The sequence below is a fragment of the Manis javanica genome, chromosome 2 (genome assembly GCF_040802235.1).
Source record: "Manis javanica isolate MJ-LG chromosome 2, MJ_LKY, whole genome shotgun sequence".
Lineage (NCBI taxonomy): Eukaryota > Metazoa > Chordata > Mammalia > Pholidota > Manidae > Manis > Manis javanica.
The window spans coordinates 218,966,299-218,985,182 of record NC_133157.1 but is presented as its reverse complement, the minus strand read 5'-3'; the positions used below and the strand labels follow the sequence as shown (position 1 = coordinate 218,985,182).

Sequence of the window (18,884 nt, the reverse complement as noted above, 5' to 3'; positions counted from 1 at the left end):
CCCATGTGCCTTCCCTTCAAGGACATTGATGTCATCTGAGAGAGGGCTGCTCCCCAAGACTCAGCTTAATAAATAGGAACTTGGCTCAACTTAGAAACTGAATTGAGGTGTGAAGGACGCCTGAGGCAAAATGATCTCCCTGAGGTGGCAGAGGTGGCAGTGGGGTTTTCCCCCAGCAGTGTGGAGGGCGACCCTGTCTTGGAATCCCTGTGTGAAGGCAGTCAGCATCTCAGCACGTGGAGGGCAGTTGGATTGAGGGAGGAAGCCAGGAATGGAGGCGGCATCTAAATGAGGCCCTTGGTGGTCGTTTTCATTCCAAAGGGTTGTAAACCAAATCGATGCCGTCTCAATAGGTGTCATTCTGGTTTCTTTTCATTTTAGGGCCAATAGAGGTTTCCTCTGTCTTCCTTTATTTGTTTATTTAACGCGCCAGGAGCCAAGTTCAAATAATGTGCAGGTTTGACCAAGCCTGTCACATGGAAATTCCGGTGCCCCCGTCAGGACTGAAATCAAAACTATGAAGTCTGTGAAGGTGCTTGAGCTCTGGAGGAACAGGCCTCTTGGGGACCAGGGTCCCTCTGGCACAAGCATGTGGGGAGCTCAGGCACCGGGTTATGTTCCGTGTTTTGAAAGCTTTGGGCCAAAGGTATGGTGCAAACGTGTGTTCTTGATTACAGAACACCAGCAGCTTTAAGCCCTGTTAGTTTAAATACCCAACTAGTAAGAGCCCTTCCTCCCGCCTCACTGCCCACTCTCCAGGGTTCAGCTGGGAGATAGTTTTCTCTTCCTTGAATTAGTCTGTGTCATATTAGGATGTCCTTGAATGTCACTGTGCTGGTCTGATGTCCTGGGAGGGATCGTGGTCGGCGCCATTTATGACTCGGAGTGTCAGGGACTGAGTCGGGGTGTGGAGTGCTGTGCACAGGTGAAGTGCTGTCCTTGCAGGGGCCGTGCCAGAGTGCCCTTCCCCAAGGGACGAGACCCTCCAGGCAGTGTTCCTGTTTGGCAACACAGCCCCCTGCATGCACCTCTCCCAGCCAGTGTTACAGTTCCTGGGGACAGGATGTCAGGGAGGAAGCTGTCCTTCCTGTCTGTCCCCCTCGGGCATTCTTGTGAGCACCTGTGTCTGAGGCATGGGGATACTTTGACAGAGGAGGGTGTTCTCATTAAAGAGGAAATGGAACTATGGGAAAATGGGGTGCCGGGCTCAGATGCAGAAGGCTAATGGGAGAATGGAGAAGAAGGTGTGGCTCTGCTGCGGCAGCCTCGGCTGAGTCCTCTGCTCTAGGCAGCGACCATCAGCCCATCAAAGGCGCAGGGGCCTGCGGGCAGTGGTGTAGCCCGGACTGAGCTATCTCAGGGCCTAGCTGGTAGGGTGGGGGCACGGGAGTGGGCAGGACATGGGTGCAAAGCCCCTCGGGGAGCTTTCCTGCTCTCAGCCTCCTTTCCCCTGAAGCTCGGGTGTTGGGAAGACCAGATCCTGTAGTTTCAGTCACGTGCCTAATACAGCATCCGACGTGGGGCAAGCTCGCCCTCCTCTTCCTCCTCTATTTCTTCTTCTTATAGGCTGTTCGGACAACTCTTAGCAAGAACACAGTTAATCTCTGAGTCTCAGAGCCATCCTCAGTGTGTCCTCAGCATTGCCCCATGTTTACAGAGGAATTCCTGTGTGTCCGCCCCTGAGCCAGACGCCGTGCTGGGCATTTGTGTTCTTCCCCTGCCGCTTTGTGGCTTTGTGTTAGGTCGCCTGGTACAGGGCTAGGGGTTTTCAGACCAAAAGTCATAAAATCTGGTCTCTGGTTCCAGCAGCATGGTACTGGGCAGATCATTTCCTCCTCGGGCCGTAGCTCCTCTTCCGTAAAATAAGTGGATGGACCCTTAGGGCTCTCGGAGCCAAAAGGGGTCCCCTCCAAACAGCCTGCCTTTTCCCAGCCTCCACACCGTCTGGGTGGGCCCCTCGGGTCAGGCAGAAAGAGGGCTGGTAGCAGCCTGGACTGGAGCCGGAGAGGTTCCAGGCCGCTCTCTTCATCACCACTCCCAGGGTCTGCCTGCGGATAGTCGCGGAAGTGCCACCAATGCCTCCCACGTGCCTGCCGAGCCTGGCCTGTTCCGGGATGGAGGAGCCTGTCCTTGCTCCCAAGAAGCTGTGGGTTTAGTGGGAAGGTCGGTACAGAAACAGTCATGTGGAAGGGCCTGGGGTGCTCTGGCAGCTCCTCCTTCTTAAGGAGTTTCTTGAATCTTGAGGAAGGTAACTTGCTACAAAGATAGTGAGGGGACCTGTCGGACAGGAGCTGGCAGGACAGGCAGGGAAACAGCAAACACACCAGACGCGCGAGGCAGCCTGACCCAAGAGAGAGGACAGGGAGGGCTGGCAGCCAGGGAAGAGAGGGAGTCTAGTGGGAAGCCACCTATTAGCACGAATAGTGGCCAGCAGAGTGCCCGGGTCTGACAGTGACCTGGTTTAGGTTCTAGAACAGTTGAGGGTGGGCAGAACTGCAGAACTCAGACCTGATGGGGGAACACTATGTGATCCCATGAGGTACGATTTCTGTTATGCTCTCTGTGCTAGTAATTTAGCTGGAAGATGTGTTAGATACAGCATTTAGGGTAATGGAGTACCCATCTCAGGGGATAATGACACTGTGAAGCCTATTATTTCTACTGTGGAGAACAGTTTCAAGCCTCTGCTAATAGATCAAGCTTGTAGAGTGATCACTTTGAGCAGAAAAAATGGTTGAGAGCTGTACAGCCAGCCATGAGCAGACTGGGACGTGCAAAGAGTATTTCACCCTGTTGATCTGTGACATGCAATCTCTTTAGTCACTGTCACACTGCACCTGCTGAGGAAGGTCTCTGGCCTTGGGGTCAGCCAGACCAAGATCCAGATTTTGCTGCATTCCAGTTCTTTGGCCTTACATGAGTCACTGGACCACTACATGTTCCATTCAGAAACTCCCAAGCCACAACACGTGTGTAGATGATTGCTGTGAGGCATGGGAGAGTGTCCGGTGAATCCCAAGGGGCCACGGGAATATTGGAGTCCATGGGGACAGGAAAGGAAGTCCAGGGTTTGCAGACAAAAGAATGAGAATGTAAGAAAAGAGCGTGGATCATGTAACACTTGGAGTATGTGAAGGCAGGAGGGGATGGGGGCTCACTCTGCAGAAAGCCCCTCCCATGAAGCAGCTCCCCGACCCTGGCTGCCCCAGTCATTAGTCTTCTTCCCACAGTGTTCTGTACAGGCAGCATCCCTAGGGCAGGCAGAGCCACTCACAGGAATGTAAATGTGACCCGGCGGCTGGCGGCAGCCCAGCTCCGAGGACACTGGTTGCTGGTGGTCTCAGTAAAATGAGTGTGTGGCCGCGCAGAGCCCCTTACACCCGCCCTGGCTGAGGATGAGCTTTGCAGCTTGTGTGCGTGCGCACTGAACGCTTGTCTGTACTCTCATAATTGGCAGTGGATGAATTCAACAGTGATTCCAGTGGACAAAATCCTGTAGCTGAAAATTGGAAAAAATATTATCTATAAGTAGACTTAATACTTAAAAAAGGCAATATGAGCAAGAAATGTAAATCTTCAGAGGGTTAATGAGAAAGCTACAATTCCCATTCTTCTTTTTTTATTAGGGTATCATTGATATACAATCTTATGAAGGTTTCACATGAGCAACATGTACTTACTTACATTCACCCATACTATCAAGTTCCCCTCCACACACTGCTGCAGTCACTGTCCATCAGTGTAGTAAGATGTCACAGAGTCACTACTTGTCTTCTCTGTGCCACACTGTCTTCCCTGTGACCCCCCCCCGACACACACCATGTGTGCCAATCATAGTACCCCTCAATCCCCTTCTCCCTCCCTCCCCACCCACCCTCCCCCACCCCTCCCCTTTAGTAACCACTAGTCCCTTCTTGGAGGCTGTGAGTCTGCTGCTGTTTTGTTCCTTCAGTTTTGCTTCATTGTTATACTCCACAAATGAGTGAAGTCATTTGGTACTTGTCTTTCTTCACCTGGCTTATCTCACTGAGCATAATACCCTCTAGCTCCATCCATGTTGTTGCAAATGGTAGGATTTGTTTTCTTCTCATGGCTGAATAATACTCCATTGTGTATATGTACCACCTCTTCTTTGTCCATTCATCTACTGATAGACACTTAGGTTGCTTCCATATCTTGGCTATTGTAAATAGTGCTGCTATAAACATAGGGGTGCATATGTCTTTTTGAGTCTGAGATCTTGTTTCCTTTGGGTAAATTCCTAGGAGTGGAATTCCCAGGTCAAATGGTATTTTTAGTTTTTTGAGAGACCTCCATATTGCTTTCCACAATGGTTGAACTAGCTTACATTTCCACCAACAGTGTAGGAGGGTTCCCCTTTCTCTGCATCCTCACCAGCATTTGTTGCTCTTTGTCTTTTGGTTGGTGGCCATCCTAACTGATGTGGGGTGATATCTCATTGTGGTTTTAATTTTCATTTCCCTGATAATTAGTGATGTGGAGCATATTTTCATGTGCCTGTTGGCTGTCTGAATTTCTTCTTTGGAGAAGTGTCTGTTCAGAACCTCTGTCCATTTTTTAATCGGATTATTTGCTTTTTGGGTGTTGAGGCATGAGAGCTCTTTATATATTTTGGATGTTAACCCTTTATCAGATGTGTCATTTACAAATATACTGTGGGATGCCTTTTTGTTCTACTGATGATGCCCTTTGCTGTACAGAAGCTTTTTAGTTTGATGTAGTCCCATTTGTTCATTTCTGCATTTGTTTCCCTTGCCCGAGGAGATTTATTTAGGAAAAAGTTGCTCATGTTTATATTCAAGAGATTTTTGCCTATGTTTTTTTCTAAGAGTTTTATGGTTTCAGGTCTTTGATCCATTTCAAGTTTACTTTTGTGTATGGAGTTAGACAATAATCCAGTTTCATTCTCTTACATATAGCTGTCCAGTTTTGCCAACACAAGTTGTTGAAGAGGCTGTTGTTTCCCCATTGTATATCCATGGCTCCTTTATCATATATTAATTGACCATATATGCTTGGGTTTATATCTGGGCTCTCTATTCTGTTCCATTAATCTATGGGTCTGTTCTTGTGCAAGTACCAAATTGTCTTGATTACTGAGGCTTTGTAGTAGAGCTTGAAGTTGGGAAGCAAGATCCCCCCAGTTTTAACCTTTCTTCTCAGGATTGCTTTGGCTATTCGGGGTCTTTTGTGGTTCCATATGAATTTTAGAACTATTTGTTCTAGTTCGTTGAAGAATGCTGTTGTATTTTGATAGGGATTGCATTGAATCTGTAGATTGCTTTAGGAAGGATGGCCATTGTGACAATATTAATTCTTCCTATCCATGAGCATGGGATGTATTTCCATGTATTGGTGTCTAATTTCTCTCATGAGTGTCTTGTAGTTTTCAGGATATAGGTCTTTCACCTCCTTAGGTTTATTCTTAGGTATTTTATTCTTTTTGATGCAATTGTAAATGGAATTGTTTTCCTAATTTCTCTTTCTGCTAGTTTATCATTAGTATGTAGAAATGCAACAGATTTCTGTGTATTAATTTTGCATCATGCAGCTTTGCTGAATTCAGATATTAGATCTAATAGTTCTGAAGTGGATTCTTTAGGGTTTCTTAGGTGCAATATCATGACATCTACAGTGACAGTTTAACTTCTTCCTTGCCTATCTAGTTGCCTTTTATTTTTTCATGTTGTCTGATTGCTGTGGCTGGGTTCTCCAGTACTAAGTGGAGACAGTGGGCATCCTTGTCTTGTTCCTGATCTTAAAGGCAAAACTTTCAGCTTTTCACTGTTAAGTATGAGGTTGACTGTGGGTTTGTCATATATGGCCTTTATTATGTTGAGGTACTTACCCTCTATACCCATTTTTTTTAGAGTTTTTATCATGAATGGATATTGAATTTTGTCAAATGCCTTTTTATCACCTATGGATATATGATTATGTAATGTTTGTCCTTCTTTTTTTGATGTAGTGTATAATGTTGATACATTTTTTAATATTGCACCATCCTTGTGTCTCTGGAATAAATCCTACTTGATCACAATGGATGATCATTTTGATGTAGTTTTGAATTTGGTTTACTAATATTTCATTGAGTATTTTTGCATCTATGTTCATCAGGGATATTAATCTGTAATTTTCTTTTTTTGTGGTGTCTTTGCCCAGTTTTGGTAGGAGAGTGATGCTGTCCTCAAAAATAAAAGGCATCCAGAATGAGGTTGGAAATATTCTCTCCTGTTCTACTTTTTGGGAAATTCAAGGAGGATAAAATTCAGTGGTGAAGCCATCTGGTCCAGGAATTTTTTTCTTAGGTAATTTTTTGATTACCAATTTAATTTCATTGCTAGTAATTGGTCTGTTCAGATTTTCTGTTTCTCGGGTCAGTCTCGGAAGGTTGTATTTTTCTAGAAAGTTATCCATTCTTCTAGGTTATCCAGTTTGTTAGCATTTAATTTTTAATAGTATTCTCTAATAATTCTTTGTATTTCTGTGGTGTCCATAGTGATTTTTCCTTTCTCATTTCTGATTCTGTTTATGTGTGTAGACTCTCTCTTTTTCTTGACTATCTAACAGTCTATTTAACTTGCTTATTAAGCTATTATAAACACAATCTAAAGGTTCTTTTTTTTTCTCCCTTCTTTTTATTCTTCCTCTTCTCTTTATATGTTAGGTGTCATATTCTGTACTCTTTGTGTATTCCTTGACTGATTTTTTGGGTAGCTCATTTCATTTTATATTTGCTTAGTAATTAATTGGTCCACTTCCTTTATTGTAGTTTTGTTTCTCTGGTGACAGCTACTGAGCCTTTGGAGCACTTCCCTCTGGAGCAGTCCCTTTAAAATACACTGTAGAAACGGTTCGTAAGAGGTAAATTCCCTCAATTTTTACTTATCTAGAAATTGTTTAATTCCCTGCTTTGAATTTAAATGATAATCATTCCAGGTAGAGTATTCTTGGTTCAGGCCCTTCTGCTTCATTGCATTAAATATATCATGCCACTCCCTTCTGGCCTGTAAGGTTTCTGCAAAAAATCTGATGTTAGCCTGATGGGTTTTCCTTTGTATGGGATCTTTTTTCTCTCACTGGCTACTTTTAACAATCTGTCCTTGTCTTTGAGCTTTGCCAGTTTAATTATTTTATGTCTTGGTGTTTTCTTCCTTGGGTCCCTTGTGTTAGGAGATCTGGGCACTTCCATGGCCTCAGAGACTGTTTCCTTCCCCAGATTGGGGAAGTTTTCAACAATTATTTCCTCAAAGGCACTTTGTATCCTCTTTTCTCTCTCTTCTTCTTCAGGTACCCTGATAATGAAAATATTATTCCATTTGGATTGGTCACACTGTTCCCTTAATATTTTTTCATTCCTAGAGATTGTTTTTTCTCTCTGTGCCTCAGCTTTTTTGTATTCCTGTTCTCTTAATTTGTTAAATTTACCATCTCCTCTACCTCATCTAATCTGCTTTTAAATCCCTCCATTGTATGTTTCATTTCAGATACTGTATTTTTCAAAGTTTCCATCTCTTTCTTGAAGTCCTCCCTGAGGTCTTGAATATTTTTCTGTAGCTGCATGAGCCTGTTTATTATTTGTATTTTGAAATCTTTATTAGGAAGATTGGTGATGTCAGTTTCACTTAACCCATTTTCTGGTGTTTGTGGGATTTTGGTTTATACCAACTTCCTTTGCCATTTCATGTTTGTATTGATTAGTATGGAATAATAACTTTGTGTAGGTGGCACCTTCTAGTGTCCAGAAGCTCTACTCTCTAGAGCTGCCTAGCACCTGGAGCAATGGCAGGCGTCATAGGCAAGCGGTGCCAATGCCTACCATGAGGAAAGAGCCCTTTCCTGCTTCCTGGATGTGGTGCGCCTCCACTGCCAGGGCCAGTAGGCCAAGCACACAGAGAGGAGCCTCTGTATTACACCCCTGAAGCTGCCATAGGTGGGTCTGCCCTCCGGCTGGCCTGGTGCAATGGCGGGGGCAGTAGGTTTGCTAATCGAAGCTGGCTGGGAGGAAGGAGTGGCAGACTGCATATCATGGTGGGGTGCCTCGGCACACATCACCAGCCAGGGTGATGGAGCACCTGAAGCTACTGAAAGTTCCCAGCCTGCTGGGCTGAGTGCGTCAGGACAGTTTTGTCCACCTGTCCTTTCTCCTGAGCAGTAAGTTCTGTATAATCCTTTCCTCTTTAGCAGCCCTGTTGCTCTTGGAAAGTCTTTCAAAGTACCCACCTTTTGTTCCAGAGCGGCTGTGCTTGCCTGTTCTCCACAAGTGGCTGGAATCTTGGTCTCTCTGAGTATTCCGCCTGTCTTTGCATTTCAACCCTGCTAATCTCCAGAGCACCATGTAACATAGGTTCATGCTCCTGCAGCAGATCTCCAGGGCTGGGTGTTCATCTCTTTCAGGCTTCTACTCCCTTCCCACTCTGTTTCTCTTTCTCCCACTGGTGAACTGGGGGTGATGGGAGGGCTTGGGTCCCACCAGCGCGTGGCTTTGCTACTTTACCTTTTTCCGTGAGGTCTTCTCTTTTCCCCAGGTGTAAGCAGTCTGTCACAGTCTTCTTTCTGGTCTCTTTTTCAGAATTAGTTGTATTTGTTGTATTTTCATATTATATGTGGTTTTGAGAGGAGGTTTCTGTCTCACTTCTCACTCCTCCATCTTTAAGCCTCTCCCCCAGTCTTACTTCTTGCATTTGGCAAATTTTGATTCTTGGAGTGCCACAGACTGCATGATGCAGCCCTTTGGAAATCTCCAGGGTCTTCCTTTGTAAGATCAAGTCTCAGTCTCAGCTGGTGATTAAGGCTCTTCAAGATGTGTGAATTTCATTTCAGGCCTCCCCTGCCTCCTCTCCCAGCATTCCCTCCCTCCTGGGACTTGTGCATATGACAGGCATTCCCTGGAAACCTCCTGCAGCTCAGGAGTGGGCTTTGGTGTCTTTGGCTCAGCCAGGAGCAGAAGGCTCAGTGCAGTGAGGGATTCAGAGAAGAAGTTGAGGAGGGACCCAGGAATCCTCCTGGCTTTTTGGTTGGGCTGAAGTGCAATGTGGAATGCTGGAATCTGGGAACAGAGCTCAATAGAGGGTTGTGGAAACAAAGAAGAGGACATCTCAGTGAGTGAGGGTGATGTCGTTTAGCAGTATCAGATGGCACGGAGCCTTCTGGAAAGGTGACACCAGAACTCTGCCCAGTGGGTTTGTTTGGCAGTTGGTAGGTGCCCTGTGGCCACACACCTCCTCATTGCTCACTGCTCCTCTTTGCCTACGATGCCTTTAACCACCATCTGGGACAACCTGCCTTCCATGAAGCAGCCCCTGGACCCTGATTCAACAGGATCAGCATACTGTTTTTCCTGATTTCAGGCATGATGGCTTCATCTTGGGTTTTGCCCTCATTTCCTCCAGCTCTCGGGGCTATATCTGTGTCTTAGGGTTGTGCAGAAGGACAGGGACTTTCAGCCGGTGGACATTTCCTGTTCGTGACTGCTTCCTCACCTGAACTTCAGCTTTGATGGCACCATTATCCAGATAATGGCATCAGGCCCCCAGGCATGCCTCAGAGCTCCTGTACGGGTTGGTCTTACCATTTTTACCACACTGTCTGTTTGCCTGAAGTGCAGTGGGCTTGCTTTGGCCTGCCCTCACCTTTTCCTTTGTGGAGAATTACTGAAAGTTCAGAAGAGAAAAGCATTTGCTCTGGACTCCCTCCCCTTTTCCCAGCCTCTTGCATAATAAATAAGTCAACATTTACCTCTGATCTGAAGTTTTTGTTCACAGTACATATTCCCATTTAAATGAAATTGAAACAAACAGTAAAAGAAGAGAAAAAGGCCATGATTCACTCTAGATAAACAAATCAGGCTAAATGTATACAGTTTTCACCTGGGATAGCTCTCTGGCACCTTGAGTCATGTTCAAATTAGAAGTTCCTTCCAATCCGTAACTTCAGGTGGTGCCCACCCCAGAGGGGCATTTTCCATTTTTCTCTCTAAATTAAATTCCCTCTGCTGCCACAGCCTTCCTGCTCACAGGGGCCTGAGTGGGACCCCTCAAAGCCAGTTGGGAGAGAGCCTGGGGCCATGGCATGCTACAGCTGGGTGGGCATGGAGGAGGGGCTGGTCCCATGCCAGACCCCAGCAGGGGAAAAAGTCAGAGCAGCGTGCATGGGAACTTGCGGAGGGTGTTGGAGCAAACCCTGTGCCCTTGGCAGTCCCGGGGATCTTTGCTCCTCCTGCCCTCTGCTGGAACCCTATCCCACCCGCCTCCTGAGGCCTTGCGTGTGAGCGCCCACCCGACACTGCCACCCCCTCCGGGAGTGTCACGACTCTGCAGACCACCCTCATTCCGCCCCTATGTCTGCTCTGCCAGAGGGTGGTTTTCCTTAGCGCCTGTCATGGCCTCTCATGAATGGTCTAGCGGGTCACCATTCAACGATACTGGGTGCCAGGCTGGCTCTAAGAAGAACTGTGTCACAACAGCTGTGTCACAACAGCATGGCTTCTGTACTCAGGAAGTAGAGTCTAGTGGGACCTGATAGAATGGCCAGGGTTTGGTGGAATGAAGGAATGAATGAGCAAGTGATTGTCATTCCACAGTACCTTTCAGGGAGGAGGGGTTTGAGAAAGTGCTGCCAAATGAACAGACAAAGCTTGGAAAGGGCAGTGATGTTGCTGAGCATCCACTTTGTATATAGAATCTCCTTTAATTCTCCCAGCAGTCCTCTGCTGTGTGCACTGTAGTCCCTAATATACAGATGAGAAAACTGAGGGCTGTCTGGGAAATCATCTGGCCCAAGTCTCACAGCTAATCGTGATGGAGCCGATGTTGGAATCCTGCTAGTGTAGGGCAGGGGAACGTTCTTGCCACCTTGCCACTTGGACCCGCCTTGGAAAGGATGGTTCTCTCTGACATCCGCCTGTACCTATGAGGACTCTCTTTCTATAGTGAAACAATCCCAGACCCTTTTATTTTCCTCCTGGGCTTGTATTCTGACCCTTGCATTATTTTTACAGCTCCAGGGTCTTGACTCTTTCAAAATCTCTCCTATGTTCTTTCTATTATTTTTCTTCTCAAGATCAAAGATAGTGTCATTTAAAACAGGCTGGAGCCCGCAGAGTCAGGGACCCTGTGCATTAGCACTGGCTGGACTCTGGCCTTGTTTGTAGTCTGTCTGCTTGGAACTACAGAGAAAGCCCTGGCCCTGGGAGTCAGCGGGCCCTCCGCTGACTGATGCCCCTGCAGACTGGCCTCTGCAGCCCTGTGGCTGTGGGTTTCCAGCAGGCCACTCCCTGGTGTGCTGACCGCCTTAGTGCTGGTGGATGACACTGGGGAAATGAGTCTCGTGGGGCGTCTCCTCCCACCTAGCGTGATACTGATCGTCAGAGAGAGTTGAGTGCCCAGAGTGAGTGGGAAGATAGACAATCCAGGATAAACCCAGTCCCTTTCTCAGCACCCAGTGAGCCAGCTATGAGTTTCCAGGAGCCCCCAGCCAACCCTCGGCCGTTGCAATAAACAAGTACTATGCTCTCTTCCAGCCCTCATCCCCTCAGCATCCCCCACACCTCTGCGCGGCAGGCTGGTGTCAAGAGAAGAGCTTGAACTTTGGCTTGGAACTTGGAATCCACCACTGCCACAGCCGGAGCCCCCGGCCATGTTGCTTTGCAACACTGAGCACCACTCTCTTCATCCACAAACCAGGCTGAGAGCAAGCATAGAGCATTGTTCAGAGGATTATGTGCTGTAGAGACAAGCTTCTGGAACATTCTAGATGCTCCATAAGCACTAGTTGTGATTGCAGTGTTGTGCCTGGACCCAGAAGTAGGGCCTGTGTGACCTTTCTCTTGCCCTCACATAGGTAACCGATGAGGAGCCCACCTCCAATCACACGGTCATGATCCAGGAGACCCTCCAGCAGGCGTCTGTGGAGCTGGCCGAGCAGCACCACCTGGTGGTGTCCTCTGACGATGTGGAGGGCATCGAGACAGTGACTGTCTACACGCAGGGCGGGGAGGCCTCGGAGTTCATCGTCTACGTGCAGGAGGCCGTGCAGCCCGTGGAGGAGCCGGCCATGGGGCAGCTGGCCCAGGAGCTCTAGAGGAGATGCAGCATCCACAGAATGCCATGGGGCAGGGCCAGGCTCCACAGGGCACTTGGGCAAGGGAGGCCATGGAATGGAGCTCTCCTCTGCACTTCCTGCCCAGGCGGCCAGATGGGGCTCTCCTCATCTACTTGGGGTGGACAAGGCAACTGGTCCAATCACCAGCAATATAGGCCTTACAGCCCCAGCACAGATACACCCCCTTCCCCCATATCATCTGCTTCAGGAAAGACTTCTGCATCAGCTCCCCAAACATGGCATTGTACTCCTTGCTTCAGGACTCAGAGACCCCGGTCTCCACCAGCACCTTCCCTGAATCACATCCCCAACTATCACAAGCCCATCTGGGACTGCTGTGCAGCCTGCTGGAAGGGAGACAGCATCACAGAGAAAGTGACCATATGGCTTTGAAACACCTCCTGGTGGGAAGGGGGATGGGGTCCTGGCTTTGTCTACGAAGTTCTACCTTCCTCAAGTATCGAGGACACCAGTTGTCTCACGAATTAACCAGGTGTGATGACTTCCCAGTCCCATCTTAGGTGGGCTCTCAGCCTTCTGTCTTGGAATTCTTTTGCTTTTTAAAATGCACTTTTACTATTCACCTCCTGTTCTAAGGTGAGGGGGATAGAATAAAGACATTGTCTGCCTGAGTACTTGAGTTCCTCCTTAGGGTGCATGGTTAACATTTCCCCTCCCTGAATCAAAATTATGGATTTGGGCCCCACCCAGCACCACCCGATGGGAGACCCAAGCCCTTAAATGCAGATGCTGATGCTCTTTCTCTTTCTAAAGCATCAGATTTGCTTTGGGGCTTCTGTCCAAAGTTGGTGGGCTCCTCTTTCATTTCCCAGAGGCTGGCATTTGATTTGCTGCAACTGAGACATGTTAGCGCCACTCCTTCCCACTTCTTACTGAGAAAAAGAAATACGCTGATGGTCAGAAGCCTGCAGGACACACTCTTGTTGGACTAAGGCTTCCGTTCAGGGGCTCATGAGAATTCCCATACCTTTCTGAGCCTCTGCTCTGTACACAGCATTATGGAGACACCGAGGGGTGTCCTGCTGCACATTGCCCAGCCCTGGGGTCTCTTGACATCATTACCCACCAGCCAACTCCCTGAGCTCAAGATCTGTTTCCTCTGAGAACCCTTTCTTCAAATGAACTATCATGCTGGTAGGAGCAGATGTCCACACAGATGAGAGGTTGCTCTGATTGAAGAGGGCGGAGACCCAGCCCTGACACTTGGCCTTTGTTGTTACTCCTCAGCCCACTCAGCAGGACCTGAAGGCACCTCTCTGGGAGGCATAAAAGCTGCTACTCTAGTACCAGGAGGAAAGTGACTTCTTGCCCTAAACGGGAAGGAGCAGAAGGGCATCTGGAGTTCAGAGGAAGGAGGGATCCTCCTACTTGGATGAGCTAGGGAAAGCTTCACGCTGGAGCTTGCCTGTGATCAGGGCTTTGTAAGCCAGACAGGGTCTGCACCTGCAGGGACAGGGGTGGAGGAAGAGGGGAGGAAATTAAAAGGAGGAGTCACTGGGGGACAGCAAGGGAGGCAGACAGTGAGATACAGGACCGCCCTTTGGCTGGTGGGTAGCTCTAAGGGGAGAGGTAAAAAGATCAACTAGAAGAACAGGGATGAGAGGTGATGGATATTGATTTTATTCAACCATGGGGAGGTGGCAGCCATTGGATAGATCCAGGCTGGGCTGTGTAGGACAGACAGCGATCTTACCCAAGCATCAGGAGGGGCTATGCTGCGATGCCTGGGCATCCAGGTTGGGGGAAGAGAAGCTGAGCTTAGACCCAGCTCTTCCACTTACCTGAGTGACCTTGACATGTTTCTATAGCTGTCTGAGTTTTAGTTTACTCATCTCTAAAATGGGTCTGATAATAATTGCTAACTCCTAAGATTACCAGGATTAACTGAGCCAACGCCGTGGAGCCATGAGCAGAGTACCTGGCCCGCACTCTGTGAATATGCTGTCGTTTGTGTTCCTAGGCATGGGGCACAGACATGAATATGCCTCAAACTCCTCCTTCGAAGAGGTCACAATCTAGAAGGAGAGACAGCACACGAACAGCAAGAGGGGAAGTCTCACTGCATGTGCTGAGGGCTTGAGTGAGGCCAGAGGTTGCTGCCTACCCCTTCTAGTGCCCAGACACGGGCCTCAGCGCAGAACTGGTGGGGCCGCGTGACCCTGCAGAGCAGGTGCTGAGCTGCTCAGCAGGTCTCTACTGTCCAGTCCACACAGTGGTCCGCAGAGCTCAGAGTCTGGGTGGCTTCAGGACTACATCAGTCCTCTGTGCGGAGCACCTTGAAAGCTGAATGGTATCCTTTCTGAGGTGCACATCCAACATGTGCCACTTCTTTGTGTCATCAATGACCCCAAAGCCATTAAAAGATCTTGTTCTAACTTGTAAAACCCCCATGAGGAACGATAATTGCCCCGGGCTGGTGTTTGGTGTGAATGTGCTGAGTATTGACTAGGTCACTTTAAGCCCTTGTGCACTTTTAAATTTAAACACAGATAAGTGGGAGCCGTGGCTTTAAACATTCAAAGTTTAGGTGTGTGGGAGGTGAGGTGGGCCTCTACTGGAATCATGATTCTGGGCTTAGACAGTCGGCTGTGATATTGGTTAACCTTTATGAATATTCATCTATACAATGGGTTGAGTAATTTGTCCCATTTGCCTAATTTGTTGTAAGGACTTAACATGATAGCACATATCAAAGGACGCAGCACACTGTATCGCACACACTAGGAGTGCAATACTCCTTCCTGGTGGGTTCCTCGGAGAACCCCGTGGCATATGACAAGGCAGCCGGAACATTGGTTGGTATGTAAGCAGAGCTGAGGTTCAGTGCAGTCCAGTTTGGGGTTCAGTGCGGCCCAGTGTCAAGCACTGTCACGTCTGTCTTCCTCTCCTGCCAGGCCTCAGTGCCCGGTGTGCATCCCCTCCCTAATCGGTTCAGCAATGAGTACTCAATTAACCTCCAGTGGCCAGGCCCTGGGCTGGGAACTGGGAATATGACTTACCCAGGACCCACAGCCCTAGGCCTCAAAGAACTCCCCATCGAATCAGAGGGGAGAGGAGTGAGCAGGTGGTGGGAAGGTCCAGCGCAAGCTGCTGTGGAAGCAGAGCAGGGATGCTAGCAGGGCTCAGAGGGGAGCCCCAGGTCCAGGCAGAGCAGGGCAGCACGACCCGAGACTTGACCTGACACGACCTGCCCAGAAAATAGCAAGTAATGAAGGCGAAAGCCAGTGAGGACCGGTCCCGCGCTGTGCCAGACGCTCCACCAGCATCCTATCATGGAGCCCACACCACTCCTGTGGGGCCAGTCCAGTTTCTGCCCATTTGACAGAGGGAAACAGGTCAGGAGGCTAGGAAAGTTGCCCCAAATCTATAGTTAGGAAGGGGTGCAGCCGGAATTGAGAAGTGGGCTGTCTGACCTGGGGACTCCTCCTCGCGGCTATTACCGTGTTGCAGCTGGAACCTCGGGAGCCTGGGGCATTTAGCAGGGAGAGAGCAGGGGGCAGGGGCACCTGACGGCCGGGCAGGAGTGGGGAGGGAGGGAAAGAATTTCTATCTACATTTAATGCCATTATATGCCATTCACAGTGTTCTTCTGTATCTACAGACCGTTTTCATCTGAGTCACGAAACCGTCCAGCCCTTGGTGCGCCCCCTGCAGGGCTGCTCCTGGGAGCATTTGCTCGTAGCAGATGCTGTGCAGCCGACTGTTTACCCTGCCCTGGAATTACTGAAAACACAGAAATTTGAGTAATTGTCCACGTTACAAAACCCCTGTGGTGTTTTGGTTGTTGGGGCAGGGGAGCTGGGTCCCTAAGTGCTTTCCTGGGAAACTAATGCTGAGCTTGGTGGGGGTGCTTTTCTGAGCCACATGGCGCATTCAAACAGTTCCCCGTTAGCTGGCTGTATTTCCTGCCAAGAGACGTGAAAGTCTGTGCTGGAAGGCTGAATGGGCTCCTGCTTTCCTGTTTACAAGGTGCTGTGATCAGTGCCCACGTGTGCCAGGAAGCACGCTAGGCTGTTTACCGTGCAGCCTCATGGCCAATAGTATCCAATCTCCCTATCCACCTGTGTTTTAATAAGAGAACCACTGGCACTTCCGGAGTGCTTCCTCCGGGCAGGGTGTAGATGTTCTCCAGCTCTCACAGTGGCCCCATGAAGTAGCTGTTCTACTTAGAGTTCTACTGATGGAGAATATTAGCACAGAGAGGTGAAGAGTCTTGCTCAGGGTCACACAGAAAATAGCAGAAAAGCTAGAATTTGAGCTCAAGCAAGACGGTCACTCATGACCAACTCTTCTCTCTGCCAACTTTTCTCCCCCTTTTAAATAGAGAGTACGAGAGTCACCTGTGTCGAGTGACCCTCAAACCAGAGTGCTGTGTCGGGGATGTGAACAGTATGAGGCCCCCCTTCCACCAGCTACTTCTTGTCCTCCGTGTGCCATGCTGTCTCCCCTGTTGTTGTCTAGTCCTGACCCCAGAAAGGCAGATAAGCCCAGGGTGTGGGGGCCAAGGTCACATTCTGATGGGGAGAGGGTTGGAGACAAGGTGCTGAGCTCCCCTACATTCAGCTGTGGGGTAGAAGCAACAGTGAACAGGAGCCCGCAGATGACAGGAGACCCAGGGCCAGCCCCAGGTCAGAAACAGAGCTGGGGCAGGAGAGGGGGTCCAGCCCGGAGGGCCTGCCCCACAGGGGCTAGAGGAAGCCAAGGGCAGCCCGGCCCTTGAAGGCCCCTGGCTCTGCCCACCAGGTGCCCCTTCAGCCCATCTTCTGTGCCAGCAGCCCTCATGCCACGCTGCATCTGGGCAGGCATCCGCTCTGCACTGGGGACTCACTTCCCAGGCTTCCTCCATTAAGGAAGGGGGAGACGGCCAGACTTGATCAGGAGCCGAAGCCGGGCAGGAGGGACTTGGGCCTGACCCCACCCCGAGGGCTTGTGTCACGTTGGGAGGTTGTGTCACCTCACATTTGCACTCAGGGGAGGCAATAAAGTACTTGCCGCAGGGCATCAACAGCTTGCCCTGGGGTGGCCTCTGCACCCTCCCTAGCACAGCCCTGGGAAGTGTGTGCCAAAGACAATACCTTGGGGAGTCTATAAAGTGGCCCCAGAGGTGGCAAGGGGACTGAGAGAAGGTCTGTGACGGGCTTAGCATGGAGTCTGGGGTGGAAGGACAGCCCTGAGTAAGGGGGCCGTGACCTTTCACCGTGGCCCTGTAACCCCAAGGCCGAGCTGTTAGCTGCTTTGAGTTTTGTATTTTTAAGGGGACAGTGGCTCATTTTATAACCTGTATCTACAGGGCCAATGTAGCAAATCAATTTTTCCTGTAATAAGTATTTAAAACTCATTAGGTATTGTCACTGATGATTTTCCCCCATTCTTTGGTTCCATCTTTCAAATCAGGAGAAAAGACGGGTTCCAAATTCATGTCCCCACCCCACCCCCTTTCAGGTTTCCAGTGAACTGTGCACCTTGCCCTTGGCTGAGATCCAGGCTCCCATCCGTCTCCTCCCAGTGGGAACCGTTTTAAGTTGTGGCAGGAAGTCTTTGGGAATCAATTAAGTAGACTAATACTTTGCTGGGGGAAAAAAGAAAGTATGCTAAATGGGGACTTAATTTACCACGCATCACAAAATTTTCTAAGTAATTATTTTCAAGTCAACTCAGCTCTTCTCTTAGCCATGGCAGGGACACGTTTGGGTTTGACTTTTAAAATTCTAATCGATCACTGTCACCATTCCTGCTGCAATTTGAAGCTCTAGTGGCTCGTAGTAGATAACAGTCGTGACACTTCCTGCAGGCTAAAAAGCAGGGAGGTTTGCTGTGCAACTATCATAAAGCAGACAAGGGGGAAGGAAGGTCCGTGTAGACAGAAGAAGGCCACCACGTCGGGCCAAAGTTCCCTGTGGTATCTGCTCTCCCCGCCCCAGGGCTCAGTCTCGGTCCTTTCATTCTGCTCATCTTTTCCGACTCACCCAGAACCAGATCCTTGGGGCATGGAGGAATGTCCCAGGCATCAGCCCTGCCATCAGGGGTCTCGTGACAGACCAGCTAAAACTTAAGGGAAGGACAGCTGGTGAGTACCTGAGATGGGTACTTAGGGCACACGCATCCCACACAGCTACTGGGACAGAAATCAGCCTTGGCAGACAGGTTCTGCAGGCTCTGGGCGAGGGCTGCTCATCTGGTTTCTGTTCCTTGTAGGTCAGAGCACCTTGACGATAATAGTCAGGAGCATCTGCCCAGCCCAGGGGTCTGTAAGCCCATAAGCTGGCACCCTGTGAGGAAGTGTGTTGTGAGCACCTGGACCTTTGCCATGTCTGAGGTCATGGGCCCACCACCTGCTGGCTGCTCCATCACAGTCTCTCTGAGCCTCAGTCTTGTCATCTCTGAAGTGGAGATCATAGCAGCGGCTTTCTCATCCAGTCGTCTGCGGCTTAGATAAGATGCTGCACACCCATTCCTGGCAGAACTCAGCGTCCAGCCAGGGTTAATGAGTCCAACCTGAAGACATTGTCATTATTTGCCTTCTGTTGTAACCGTGGCAAACGCACGAGTGGCAGAGTAGCTGGAAGGCGGCTTACTACCAAAGGGCTCCGGAGGCCAGGGAGTCCTGTGGAGACACCCCAGCTTGCAGGGAGCAGGAGGGGCAGTGAGAGCACCGCGGATGCAGAGCAGAGGTGGCCACCGAGGCCCAGGCTCTGGGAGCTGACGGAGCTGGCAGAGGAGCCGGGCAGCTTCCTTTCCAG

The 18,884-nt window shown here is 49.3% G+C and overlaps 1 protein-coding gene across 4 annotated transcripts in view; it reads left to right on the top strand.

Annotated features, from left to right (window-relative positions):
- ZFAT (zinc finger and AT-hook domain containing) overlaps positions 1 to 12,755 on the top strand; it is a 204,245-nt gene extending 191,490 nt beyond the window's left edge. For 3 of the 4 annotated variants that reach the window (XM_073230174.1, XM_073230175.1, XM_073230177.1), the window contains one exon: positions 11,863 to 12,755. In XM_073230174.1, the coding sequence (XP_073086275.1) occupies positions 11,863 to 12,102 (240 nt within the window). In that variant the 3' untranslated portion in view covers positions 12,103 to 12,755. The other variant, XM_073230173.1, reaches the window with a different exon arrangement.
- The last annotated feature ends 6,129 nt before the right edge of the window (positions 12,756 to 18,884 follow it).